Source organism: Tuber melanosporum (assembly GCF_000151645.1).
Source record: "Tuber melanosporum whole genome shotgun sequence assembly, scaffold_8, strain Mel28".
Classification (NCBI taxonomy): Eukaryota; Fungi; Ascomycota; class Pezizomycetes; order Pezizales; family Tuberaceae; genus Tuber; species Tuber melanosporum.
This window is the reverse complement of record NW_003299128.1, coordinates 1407578-1422046: the sequence shown is the minus strand read 5'-3', so window position 1 is coordinate 1422046 and position 14469 is coordinate 1407578. Positions and strand designations below refer to the sequence as shown.

General features: G+C 47.8%; 2 protein-coding genes; both read right to left on the bottom strand.

Annotated features, from left to right (window-relative positions):
* Positions 1-1688: 1688 nt before the first annotated feature.
* On the bottom strand, positions 1689-3417 carry GSTUM_00011196001 (uncharacterized protein; the record flags this gene model as incomplete). XM_002841762.2 has 4 exons in its annotated part: positions 1689-2787; positions 2886-3120; positions 3205-3331; positions 3395-3417. The coding sequence occupies 4 exons, from the start codon at positions 3415-3417 to the stop codon at positions 2117-2119; spliced, it is 1056 nt and encodes a 351-aa protein (XP_002841808.1). The 3' UTR covers positions 1689-2116.
* A 6674-nt stretch (positions 3418-10091) lies between these two features.
* On the bottom strand, positions 10092-13221 carry GSTUM_00011195001 (uncharacterized protein; the record flags this gene model as incomplete). XM_002841761.2 has 5 exons in its annotated part: positions 12270-13221; positions 11587-12202; positions 11190-11535; positions 10520-11117; positions 10092-10432 (listed from the first exon to the last, which is right to left on the bottom strand). Exons 1-5 carry the CDS (start codon positions 12313-12315, stop codon positions 10092-10094), a joined length of 1947 nt encoding a protein of 648 aa, XP_002841807.1. The 5' UTR covers positions 12316-13221.
* Positions 13222-14469: the final 1248 nt, after the last annotated feature.

The following is a 14469-nucleotide window of genomic DNA, read 5'->3' as shown; positions in this document are numbered from 1 at the left end:
AAAATGTTGAAAGAATTCCGAATACCAGTTAACGAGGTCCGCCACATCCAGCGGGCTAATCCCGCTCAGGAGCGTTTGACGGAGGTAGTGGATTTCACGAGCTCTTACGGTGCAGAACCTGCCCTCACATATAATCGAAGGAAAAAAAAAAGGGAAACAATATAAGGTAGAAGAAAGTTCCTAATATCTAGTGGGCTATTTATTCCTTTTTCCTGAAAGACCCTCTGAGTTGATAACGGTGATGACGTTGACCTCTCTACAACCGTGTAAAAAAAAACAGAAATTGTATTATCCTACAAAAAATTAAGGGTATCATACGATACTAACTAATATCTCAACTATCATAGTATGATATCTCCCGGAACTTCTCATCTAAGAAGGCCTATAAATGCTGAAGTAATATTGTGATACTACTATGATAGAAAAGAAAAAAAAAGGGTCCACTGCGACGAACAGCCTGAGGATGGGTGTTTAGTCAATTGAATTACTTCTTTATATATATCAAATCATCACTGTACTACTTACTCACCACCTGTATATTTATAGACTATGCAGACATCTTGCTATGATATAAGCTTAGAGTACTTACTAAGGGTATTAGAAATGGAGATTTAGGCAAGAGCTTACTGTGCATATCTTATAAAGTAATTTATCTTGCAGACCTCTACTTTCACAACTAAGGGAATGTGGGATCCCCCTAACCTGAACTTCTACCCTGAAAATACAGATATCAAATTTGAATATTTATTTATTAAGACAATTTCTCCCCCCCCCCCTCTTTCCTCCAGTACTTAAACAGGCCGGGATAGTACTACTTCTTACTCATTGTTATGATAGATCTAAACATCTTATGACAATATAGTACCCTGTTTTAAAGGATTTGAAATTTTGTACAAAGTTATTTTACTATCATGGCTTGAACTTGAAGAGCTATGATACAAAATATTTAGCAGGTGAGAAAGGAAAAAAGAAAAGGGAAATATATAAAAAGGAACTAAAGTATAATCAAAATAATGTGGGTAAACTATATAATACCATGGTTGATGTTGTAATAAAAAAACTCTATGCCAATAGGCGGGGTCTGAGTCTGAATGGCTTGCCTCTCTTATCATACCATAGTATACGAGTGAAAAGTAATCACTTATTAATCATTCCACAAAGACCTTTGCATAACGACTTATAGTATGCATATTGCATAGACTATGCTTAGGCATACTTGATGAATCTTTAAGTTTATTATTAACATTATCTCACCGGCTGCGAGACACTGGGTCGGCGGGCAAGATGGAGTTAGTACTAACAGAGAAAGGTCTTATTCATTGTTGGGAGTTGATGGCAGAGGCTTCATTAAAAAGGCCGGCAGAGGCTGCCCAGCGGGGTTGATGGTGGGGAGTACGATACATACAGTACAATACAGTACCATCTCTCCCGAGCAAGAGGCGCGAAACAAAAGCAATCAAAACAAAACCAGCGTCCCGGAAACCAGACAAAGAGCTCCCCAATCACCACCATCGCACACCACCACCAGCACTTTTACCGTACCTGTACCGTGAAACAAGTGATAGGGCTCCTCCTAACCCTGCGGTCACACCTTCCCCTATCATACCTTCCCCCCCAGTCCCATTCGCAATCACCATACATCATTAGTAAAGATAACTAGACATTTCCCTTCACACCTCAGTTCTTCCTTTTTTTTTCTTTTTTTTTAACAATGATACGCCCACTTTAAAAATTGCTTCCACCATGAATGGAAGGAATGAGTAACATAACTTACTGATGGATGGATAGTTGAATATTGCCGCGTTCTAATTCCGGCTGCAGGTACGGTACCCGAGCACAGTGCTACAATACAGTGCAATAACTTGGAGGAAGAGGAAAGGATGCATGATGTAATGCGAACCTTACAGTAGCCCAAGCCCTTTGAAGAAACCAAGTTTGGTTTGGTTTGGGACGAAAAATATCGGGGAAATTTTCAGAAGCAAGCAAGCAATGAAATGTGAGATGAACGATACAAAAACGTACTTGTGAGCGAAAAAAGAAAAGAACAGAACAGAACAGAACAGAAAGAGTTAACGCCGCGTTCCCATTCATGATGATGAGGGTACTAGCTACTTTACTACTGCGTGTGAAGTCTGCTGAAGCTCGCTTCGACAAGACTTCTAGACCCCTCTCCATCCGCCGTTCCCGTCCAGAAGAAGACTCCACCAAGTCTATTATTCCTGGCATATCCCGCCTTAATCTTGACAGTGGCAGGGTTATCATAGCTGACCCAACCACCATCACCACCAACGCACCATGCAGCCCCCAAATTCTCGTCAGTGTACTCTATAGCTCCAGGCCTAGGCAGGTCCTTGTACTCGAATGTCCCCTCCTCGCCGGCGCTGCCAGAGTACTTTTGTCCGGGGTTGTGGCAGCCCAGGAAGCTCCTTCCGTACGCTGGTATGCCGAGGAGAATCTTCGAGGGTGGGACGGACTTGGACGTGACGTAGGAGACGGCGGAGTCGGCGGAGAGGCGTGCTGCCTCGTTGTGGGGATGACGGGGAGAAAATAGCTGGGCGTGATGACCCGATTGAGGAACCCAGGGTCCCGAAAAGTCGTACGTCATTAGATTGATGTAATCCAGGTACTGGTGTGCATTGCAGAGGTCGATATTCCGCAGCGCCCACTCACCTGCCGGTAGAGCAGATGTGAGGACATAATGCGGGGAAGGGAGATGTTGTCTGATGGCAGCAAGGAGCGCAATGTAGTTGTGTCCCTGCTTATGATCGGATGGGTGTTCCCAGTCGACTAATTTATCGCAGGGGCTCATGTCAGCTTTCGCGAGGTAAAATCAGACGTCGTGGGGAGAAGGAGTGATGGAGGGAGTAGTGGAGGGGTGGTATTACTATCTATCCCATCGAGTCCGTATTCGTTGACCAGCTCCCGGGCCGTGTGGGCAAATCGCTCCCTAGAAGCAGGATTCGCAGCCACAGCGGCAAAGTTGTCACTGCCCTTTCCACCGCCGCCAATTGACAATACCACTTTCAAGTGACTGTGCTTCGCCTTCAAATTTTGAAAGGATCTCAGGCAACCCTTCGTACCGTCAACATCAATCTGTGAATCCGCCCACTCATCACTCAACTACACCGCATCTATGGTCAGCAAACAAGTAAACGCTAAGGAGAATGACAGGAAAGGGGGGGGGGGGGGCTGGGTGGCACGCACATAGACAGTTCCATCCAGCTTCACCCACGCAAAAGAATAGAACACGTGAGATATCAATCCCAACTTCAAAGAACTTGGAGGCTCATTCCTATAGATCCTCCAGTTGGGATAATACACACCATTCGCGCTACAATGACACCAACACCTCACCGATCAGTTATCACCATCGCGAAGAAGGGCCGCGTAGTACACGAAGGGGGAAAAAATCTTCATGGTTGTAAAAGAAGATTAAGAACCTCACTCACTATATTCGCAGGGGATGACGATGTAGACTTCCTGTGAAATGATCCCCGAGAGCGCTGAAGCAAGGATGCGAGTACCACGGTACCGGGGGTGGGGAACGCGAACCGAGCGAGTGGGACATTATCGCTGGAATGGCAGAGGGAGATGGAGGCTCAAATTGTAAACAAATTACCGTACTGCAAGTTTCGAGCGAGGGAAAATGACCGGCGTCCAACAAAAGCAAACCCAAGCAAAATAGAAGGGAAAGAAGAAGGGGAAGTACCGGTAGAGAAGAACCCAAGGAGCAGGCAAACCCTGAGATCTCAACTTTAAAATGATGGGAAAAGGTGGGATAATCCGAGTTATATATACACCGCACGTAAAACGCCGCAATACCTTTTCCACTTGGGCGAGATTGGGGCTGACTCGGCCCGGCTATACCAGCCAGAGGATTTCAGTGTGATCCTGTAGGTTAGTCAGTATATAACTTACAAGTACTTTACACAGAGTTACTCCTCCTACTCGTACAGTGCCTGCGGTGGAAAGAAGCAACCTCAAACTGGTATGGGGGCCTCCCGCCTCCAAGCCCGCACAAATGCAAACACAAGAAAGCATCACACCGCGGAGGGGTAGCGAGCGGTGCATGTGAGATAAATGGATATCTTTGGCTTTCATGACATTATTACATGTTCAGTACAGACATTCCAAAGCAGATATATCCAGGACACAAGCAGAGTGGCGGGCTGCCATCAAATGGCACGATAGGTCAGGTATTGCATTGCCCTGAGCCCAACTGAATGCTGGGGTGTAGAAAGGCAGTAACAGCACAACCTCACCCTGCCGCCCATCCTCCCTCTTCCGCCAGTAAGGCTCCAGAGGTAACTATTCAAGTCTCCCAAGTGCTATTCCCTGTCCCCTCTCAACACTTCTGTCCAACAACGCTCTCCGGTGTCTCACTGCTCGAATCATGATTTGCATGGGGGAAGGAGCCGGCAAAAGGGTCACCACCTTGCCCTCGGATTGACGAACAAAACGTGTTCCTGCAAGAAAGTGTGCTCATGACACCCTACTAAAGTACTAGTACCGGTACTTTCTGTCCGACGGAAGTAGAACCTCGACCCTGCACCCCCCCTGGCTTGTATTCATGTTTTTTGACCACCTCTTTTCCAAAGGGGAACTGGTTAACAAATTCGCGGGTTCCCCCTCTCACATCACGCAGAATCAAGTTTTCACGCCAGGACTCGAAGTTGAAGTTGACAACTCTAGCAAGGAAGGTGTTGCCTCATCCACACTGCACAATGCACACGCGCACCCACACTCCAGGCTGGAGTTCCGGCCCAATTCCCCCGCGTTACCAAGAACTAGGGCAATTCTTGGATCCGGCACTGAGACGATGCGATATCCAGTAGACCGCATTGATTCACCATAACCCTTCTTCCCGCCTAGCGACCAACGATTATAATTCAGCAAGAGAAAACCTGAGGGAAAGGGGGGAGAAAAAATGGAAAACTCTCAGAATGCCCCCCGGATAGCGGCAAGGGTCCAATATGCCCAGCACAAGTAGAATGCCATCTCCGGCGTGGTTGTACGAGCACAGTACGGTACCGTACTCGAGTACTGTAGACTACTCCCCAGCCCCATAAGTTTCCGGAAATCGTGCTACCAAGACTCGCAGATGTGGTTTTCAGAGGCGCGCAGATCTCCGGTTACTGTTGGAATTGGCAAGCAGCGCACCGCATAGCAATCATCCCATCACTTGCTAGCATATTGTTCTGCTCGGCTGATCCAGTTTTGAGTGAAGTGGCGATCTCTGGGGGACCAGCACTATTGCTCACCAAATCCAAACCGGCAGTCTGTTTTATCAGCCGGGCCTTGACCGACACCCAAACACCAGTTACTTGCGCCTTGTTGGAAGGAATTGCATTTGATCCATGGGCCACAACTTTCACAAGAACTTTCTTATGCCTCGCTCGAAAGAATTATAGCTATTCCCAATATCTACCTGTGCGAGCACAGTGGTCAAGGGTGGGGTTAGTCGATTCACATGAGGCAATCAACAATTGAAAGAAGAAAAAGAAAATAATACACAATGCTCAAACAATCATGGAACGCTAGTAATGAAAGGCCAAAGTATAATAATATTGCACCTATGGATTCCCTGTAGACGAGAAGCTGAAATTTAATGGTATTGCCCCCCCCCCGGTCGTCAACTAACTTACATATCATAGGAAGCTACGGTACTTCGCACGCTATCTAACTCCAGTAAATCGTCCCATCATTCCACAAAACCCCTTCCGCGTGGATGTTGGAGGAAGGCACAGACCTGTGTCTACTGTTACTGTTCCTGACCCTTATCCCTCCTCGAGAGGATGAGCCCAAAACCTAATGCACGCATCCATCCATATATCCATTCGTCCGTCATCAGGCACCCAATTCCAAGCCTTCCTACCTTTGATCACTGCTCTGCTAGAACACACTACAAGAGCAGCTGAACAGGCTCCCCCTCTTCTATCAACCAATGTCCTTTATCCGGCTCAATTATTCAAATGTGCCTACGGTATCATTGCACGTAATACGAATATGTGGGGAATGGTGAGAGAAAAGCTGTACCGGTAGTCCATGCCTGTAAGAAGGCCGAACCCATGTCGGGCGTTCAGGGAAGGATACCGGTACATACATACCCGTTACAGCAAGACACAACCAGAATTGGTATACCGAGGGTGGGACACAGCACAGTAATTGCGGCGTGGACCGGCTCGAATTTGCCTACTCGATCCGACGACACGATGATACCCCAGGATCGATCAATGGATAACCTAGGATAATGGTCACGATACTCGAATGCTGTGATAGGTACGATAGTGTCACACGTGTGCTATTATCCCCTAGGCTGCTGAATCCTTGAAGACTTTGTGGCGCCCCTGTCAGTTTCTGAGACAAATATTAATAGGCAACTTTTCTCCAACAAGTTGACCAAAAGTTTCGCGGACGCATACTTTAGTCCATTGCTAATATTGGGTGTATGGCAGGCTGAGGGACTCTCCTTAGTCACCTATGCTTCACAAAATGACTGGGACAGCACAAAATTTTCACGGTTTCAGCAGTTCAGGAGATAACATACAACTGCTTTTTGTGAGAATAGAAATACGGTACCGTAAACGTTTCTTTTTTTCTTCTTTTTTCTTTCTTTCCCCGTCCCGATACCCGCGTCTGTGCATGACCGCTCTTCCATCGCAGCTAGAAACAACCTCCCCTCTTCCTCCAACAAATTTATTGCGGCTAACCACAGGTGAACTGCTGAACCGGCATAGGCCACCCCTGCCTCAACCGGGGGCGATAAGTTAGACTACAGTCACTCACTCTTGGTGCACAATCCATAACTATGCAATTTGCAATCTAATTATTTTATTTTGATACACATGCGTTATCAATTCACATTGCTATGTCCACACATGGATAGACATGAACACCCCAGAAGTGAAACAAAAGGGGGGTGCTTTGTTTCGGCTTCTCGCACAAATTATCTGCCCCATTCTCTGCGGGGGGATCGACAAAGTTTGTCGATGATGATCCGCAGCGGGTAGCTATGTCATAATACGAACAGGGATATGCCTTTACCGCTTGTACTCGTACAGTGATTCTGCCGGCAACTCCTTATTCGTTGCTGTATTTAGTCCTTCTGTGCCTTGAGATCGAGGGCTTGAAATGGATTCCTCTACAGGAGTGGCGGTACTGTACCAGCAATACAGGTTAGCTTACGCACGGGTTTAACTCTGGTATACCTTACTAGACTCTGCAGATCTAGTCGTGCCCGAAGCCATTTGTCACAAATGGGCAACTTAAACCCGGGATTCGTACGGCGCCCGCAACCCTCTACTCTCTGTCGTCTCGGGTTGGATGAGGTGGATAAGGCTCGGCCCAAAGAGAGATCAAGCCGTCAAAAGCGATGCGGTCATCGCACTTGGAAATAGTCAATGAAGAGTAAGGGAGAAATTCAATTCCATTGCAATGGATAAAAGCCCGACGATATCTTGCTCGCTCGATCCCTTCAATCCAAGGAAAAGCTCCCACTCCTCTACCGGTACAGCCCCCGAATACTGGTGATCCGCAACTCTCTCAGATGTCGCAGTGGCACACCGTGTCCTCGGCGTGTTCCGTTTCGGCCTCCAGCAGCAGTAGCATCAGCAGGTGTAGAACCTCCAACCATCGCCACTCGAAATTTACATTTCTCACTCCCCCATGAAAAAGGGAGAAGAGCGGTCAACAACCAAATCCCTCGCGCAAACCCAGACAGAGACTCCTACATATTCCGCCCCTGTCCTCGGTGGTAAGGTGGGGGCAGCACAACATTCAAGCGGACAGACAGACTCGCTAAGTAGAAAAGCATGGCCAGGAACTGTAGGTAATGTAAATCCAACGAACGATCCAACAAATGCCACTCCTGGCTAGCTAACCCCCAAAGACCGGGCCTATTTCCTCTTCTTCTCCCCGCAGTGAAAGAATAAGCTCAAGGGGCGAAATTTGCATCGAAGGTGAATGCTAGTTGCAAATTTAGAGTGGGACGGACGACTCTTGACCGGTTTTTTCATGCTCCCATTGGTGGTGTTTCGTTTTTTGGACATGAAGACTACCCACTGAATTCCGAACTGATTAAACCGTGCAGTTTAGTCTATGGTACATATTGTACCGCGCAGTACTTACTTTTTAAAGAGAAAAAAACAAAAAACAAAAAGCATAATACCCCTCACTTTCATGCCTCCTAGTGTAGGGCGAAAGAGAGAGGGAACCGAGAGTGCAGCCATTTGTGAACTATTATTAAAGCTTGCTTGAATATGCAGTGCTCAGGAAAAGGTGCAAGCCTTCCGCCGGCGCTCCATCTCAATCACATGCTCCAATAAGGCATGCAATACAGTGCAACTCTAGCAGTACTCGAGTATAGCTAAGAGCAGGCCACAATAACTATGCATTCCAGGAGCTGCTAGTCAAATCTCAGATGCCCACAGTAACAGGGCAACACAGCTGGCTCATACTTCATCGATTGTCACTCACATGAAGCAAGAGCAGGTATTGAAATGTCTCGCTCATCTATTCTCGATCTCGGGCACCGGTCCTCTAAGTAAACAGCCCTATAGGATCTTTTAGTGACATCTACAGATTATAAATCAGCCAAGCAATTGATCCAATAAGCTTCCCTAAGCATGGGAGCTCGCTCCAACGTCGAAGCGTCGAAGTATGGTTCATGCCATCCAAAACCTGCACCAGGATGCAACTTCTCAATCAATCGATTATATCCCACTATTGAGACCTTCCCATCAGTTCAATTCAAAAAAAAAAAAAAAAAAAAAAAACTCTACCTTATTCTCCTTAGTATTCCCAATAATTTACAGTAGAGGGTTTTCTTGAATCAATATTTTAACTTGGTGGAGGCGTATAACAAAATTTAAAAATGCTAACCCCTGGTGCAGGTTTTGCGTGGCACGAACTACACTCCGACTTCATAATATACTAGTATAATCCCCAACACTCGAATAAAAACCCAGGAGAGCGTTAACAGTTCACACCATAAATCCTCGTCAGAACAAACCCCTCAGCCCCAATCAATCAACCAACCAACGAAGAACCCCCCCCCCTCCTTCGTTTACCCCACCTCTTCCGCACAGTTCAATATCGTACAGTCCCCAAATCTCTTCCCTAGCGACACAACTTATCCGCATACAAACAAACCTGCTTCCCAGAATCATCCGAACCTAGACGGAACAGAGGGCGGGGACAGAATATGTAATATTATTATATAAAAACAGTCAACAGATCATCACCCCCACCCCCCAGTCCCCACCGCAAGTGAGAACCACGACAACTCCGCAACCCACCCTACTACACAAACCATCCGATACGCGCCGACACCAAACCCTGGACACTCACCAGATACTATACTTCCAGACAAACATCGCCGGAATCAACCCGAGTGATACTCCGTGCATCAACCTTGTACTTGGGGATTTCCGGTCCGGTTTTTCTTGGTGGATGGCGTATTGGGCTGGGTGGTGGGTCGGCGCGGGAGTGGATCGTTTTGTACTCGTATGGTGTGATGTCACGCGGTATTTCGTTCAGGCGACCTGTGTGGGATTTCCGGAAGGGGGAATTCGAACTTGGGATTCGACTCGAAAGAGAAAGGAGAGGAAGGGCGAATCTGACATTGTGCTATTAGAAATATCGCCTATTCTTTTGAATTTTCTCTACTCGAGCACCGAGTATTGGGAACGTCAATTGAGATTAGTGCCCCTAACCGACCCATTTCCCGGTCCAGGACGCTATTGCTTACCCCAACTAATCAAGGGAAAAAAACACGTTGTGCAGTCACTACCGTAATTGAATTATATCATAATTATAAAACTCTCGACATGTGTGACGATTTTTTATTTTTCATTAGCAGCAAAAGTAGCAAACGTGTAGCCCCAACCCGGTATTATGATGATGACATTGCGAGGCCAGTAATATTAGCAAAGCCTTCTGCTGTCCGCCCAATCGTAAACATGACCCCATCATCCCCCTGACACTAACATATAGGTTCCAAAGTCTAGGAGTCTCCAAAGACAGCTATAGCAAGCACCCACTGCAATACCAAGATATCCTCCACTTTGATTACTACTCTTTGCAGCTCATCCTCATTTCTTTTTGCCCCCAGGGCCCTTGGGAGGGTCCTTTTTTGTCAGCGTGGAGCCACTACCGCTAGCCGCTCCAGAATCACCAGTCAAAAGAGACTTGTCGAAACTGCTGGGATCAATCCCCAATATACCACCCTGAGCATTTCTATCGCCGCTGACGGAGAAGTCTCTATATGCGTACTTCCACTCATCCAAAAATGCCCTGACAGCCTTGCCTAGCTTATCCTTGTTGTTCTTAGAGTGATGGCCGGTGCCTACGATTGCGTAAAGTGGGCGGGTGCTTGTCTGGTGCTCGACAAGGATGTCTTCGAGATATTTGCATGCCTCTTCCGGGAGAAGACCTAATATTTCCAGTGGATAATATACCCGTTAATCAACTGTGACACAAACGCAATTCTAAAACATATAAAGGCAGGGGAGAGACCAACCATGCAAATCAACAAAGAGTTCTCTACCACTTGATGCACCTTTGTTACGTTCCTCATAGATTGCTTTCGAGGCCTCCTTGTGAGCTTTCATCATTGCAATATTCTCATTGTTAGCCTTGCGACTATGTTCTTTGGCCGACTTTGCGTCGTTCCGTTGCCAAGCCGAATTGGCTTGCTGGAGATATTTGGCTCTGAGCATTCCGTGGGTAAGCGCATCCTTACGGTGTTTCAGATAAACCCTATTGAGCGCGCTACCAGTTTCCATCCACGGTATCTGCTGCGGTGCAGGAATATGAGCAGCGGAGACGCGAGAGGACCGCTTGGAAGACGGAGAGCCACCAACCCCAGACCAACGATTTGAAGATGCGCCAGATGAGGTAGAGGTACGGTTAGAATGGGGGGATGGAGAAGGTGTAGCACGGACAACATCGGCCAAAGATGAAGGTCCTGTAGGAATATTGTTGCTGCTATCACTCCTGTTGTTGTTACGGCGTTTCTTGCCGTTCCCAGGCGCTTTAGCGCTGCTGCTCAGGGAGGGAAAGGCATCAGTATCATCGACCGCAGGCACCGGAGTAGAGCTCCTCTCCCTCTCGCGTGACTGTTGGCGAGAGTTTGGACGAGAGACAGGAAGTTTAAAACCGGGAGGTGGGTTGATGCCAGCTCCCAATACAGGCCCCGTTGCTCCCCATTGGTCAGAGGTCAACGCGGGGAAAGCGGTTGAATCATGAAACTGAAGCTGAGGGGGAGGAGTCGAGTTTCGACTGTTGTTGTCGATCGTCATCTTCGATACAGACATTGTCGGATCGTGGGAGAATATGCAAGTTTCTCCCGCGAGGCAAGAGCCCATGAGCCAATACTTGCAAATCGTGGTCCCAAGATCGTGAGAAAAGCGGCAGTCCGCACGAAGACACTGCCCAGTAGACAAGAAGAAGCGGCAGACAACACCATTGCGAGGGGTGACAGGCCGGACTGCTGGAACCGGGACCGGCATCGTAGATTTTCCAATGACTGTAGAACTCTCGGTGGCCCGACTTGCCGTGCTGTTGCCGTGCTGTTGTTCCATCAACATTGTCAATGTTGTGCTAAGATCATAACCGCACATCTCCAGAGCCTGTTCTATCTCCTCATCAGAGCGTCCTTCACCAAGCACCGACCGAAGCATGTCATGAGGGGACATATTCTCCTGGAGAGCGCTCCGATTGCCAAAGCCCATCGAATTGTCATCGCCCACCAACCAAGCAACTGTCTCGCTCCCGAAATCGCCGTAGACTTCCGGTGGAAATCCGGGGTCACTTGAGGATGAAGGTTCATAATTGTTCAAGTTCGGTGAATGAGGAATCAACGGGGAGGAGTATGCCAGCCTTGGGCTCGGCCTCGGGGAAGGAAAGGGGGAGCCTTTTCCGATAAAGGATGGCGAAAACCCCGGGGGCGCCATTGGGGGCGTACTACCCAATGAGGGTGTTGGAGTGCCCACTCGTGGAAATTGCCATGGCGCCGGGGACGCTCGTCTAACTATAGTATGGGCATGACGAATTGGCGGGGAAGAGGTTGAAGAAGTCTTTTCGCGATAACGCCAGAGCACATCTAGCGTTTCATTATCCAAGGGGGTACCCGTGAGATCTGTCTTTGATGCAATGAGAGCAGATACTTTTTCCGTTTGGTCCTCTTCGAGCAAGTTTGTGTCTGCAAAAATTGCGGAGATAAAAGATTAGCGAGAGCTCGGCTGGTTGCTGAATGCGGAAAGCCAAACCTTGTAGAATAAGACGACACTCCTCGAATAGCTCGTCCGAGATCATTGTAGCCGAGAGAACAGGCTACTCAAGCACCCAGGTAGCCGAGTATTAGCAGATCGTCGAGTCTGCGAGTCGTGGGTGAGGCAGATAGCAGGGAGGAGGTTCCAAGAGAAGTGGGCCAGGATGAACACCGAGTTGTAACGAGAATTTGAGGAGATAGTAGGTATTGCAACTCTGCCACGAGGCAATTCAATGGCGCACCACGGGCAGGCAAGCCCAAAAATTGTAAGGTATGATGATGATGGGTAAAAAAAAAAAAGGTAGAAATGAAAAAATAGAAACAAAAATAGAAAGAAAAAAATCGAGGAAAGGGGTTTAAGCTCTAAAAAAAACAAAAGAAGGAGTGGAAGGAGAAAATAGAAATACGGTACCACGAAGCAAAGAGAAAAGAAGGGGTAAGAGAGGTTTGGGGAAGGGGGGGGAGTGGGGGGATGGGATGGTTATAGGTATTTTTCGAGCGATGAACTTGGAGAGGTATGATAGGGGGGGAGGGGGGAGAGCAGGAGGGAGATGAATGATGGATGGGGGTCGGGTCACAGCTTCCTCCAAGTCAGTGGTATTGAAGCGCTTTCTCACTCTCACAACACCTTCCTTTCCACCTTTCCAGCCTTTCTCTCTGGGTCCCCCAGCTCTTCCAGGATGAGATAGGAAGGGCGAAGTGGCCGGGTGCTGCCGCCAACAACATCCCAACTAAACCCACAGTAACAATAGTGCGATCAATGGTTGAGCTAACCTCTCGTAACGATTGCCATGCTCACTAGACTAGGCATTTGAACCTGAAAAAGGCCAAGTATGAGGATGGCTGCAACTGGAACAGCTGCTAATATAATCATCCCCAGCCCTTTACCTCTTTCAACCCATCAGTAAGTAGCCTTCAACTTTATGTAAGAGTATCATGCTGTAGGCTACCGGTACTGTACAGTACTGTGCTGTACTCGTACTCGTACTTGTACAGCTGTGATTTCATGCTTTCATATTCCTGGTCGCCTGGATCTCCGCTTTCTCCATTTGTTGCACCCACCGCATTATTCACACTATTCTACAAACCTTTCTGCCCACTCGAGTATGATACTTCACAGCTCAAGCTGAGAGATTACTCCATTGGCTCAACGCTTCAATAATTACAGCCCCTCTATCCATCCCCTCCTAGCCCCGCAGCTTATCCTTTGGCCATCAACTTCGTTCAGCGGAGGGGTGTTGCCGGAAATATTGTGCAAATAGGTTCTCTCCATCCAGAGTTCTAGCTGTAAGCTTATACCGTATTACCATATCGTGGGCCTCCCACCTGTCGCTGCTGTTACCTTGCCCCACTGTAACTTGTGACCCACTTGCCCTGCCAGACAATCAGGCTCGTTCCAAGGGCAGTGTGGCCCTCGAAGTACCTCATTATAGATACGTGTTTCATCCTCCACCACCATCCTCCTTCCAATCATAAACCTCCGGCTCGATCAGGTTCACTTGTTTCTTTAAACCACTTCGCTTTCTCTCGTCTCTCCTGCAAAGTCCACCCTTCATTGGAGCTGATTTCACGCAAGGCCACACAAAATTCTTGCAGAAACCCCCCAACCACAAATCATAGCTGCTTCATAATCAATCCTCTTTTGAACCGTTAACTGTCCGCCCGATGGAATTATGAATACGGCCACGCCAAAACCCCAATAACTTACAGGGATGCCCCTAGCTCGAATACCGGTACTGTACTCTAAACCCCCCTCGTACCGCAGCACAAGCAAGAGAGAGCTTGAGAGTGAAGGGAATGGGAGAGTAAAGAATGGAGACACACTTTGACGAAACCTTTGCGATCCACTAGTACTGCTCTGTGCGAACTTATGATATCCGAGTACTCGTATAGGTACAGTATAGTACTGCATAGTACTGTACATATTTGGAGAAACAACTCACCAAGACGACACACACCCCGGGTTCGCCGGCAGTCAATTGGGACAATTGACCCAGATGGCGCGACGTTATATATATAGTTCCCTCGGCAACCTCACAGGGCTGCAGGAGGAAAGTGAATGTGAGCGCAAAACGGAAAGATGGCTTGTAGAGAATAATTGTAGGGTAGCGGCATCGATAGATCAAATTCCCATTTTATGGCCATGGCGACTTCGCGCTGCACGCGTTCTTAGACCAACCCATTTAGAAGAGGGGCAT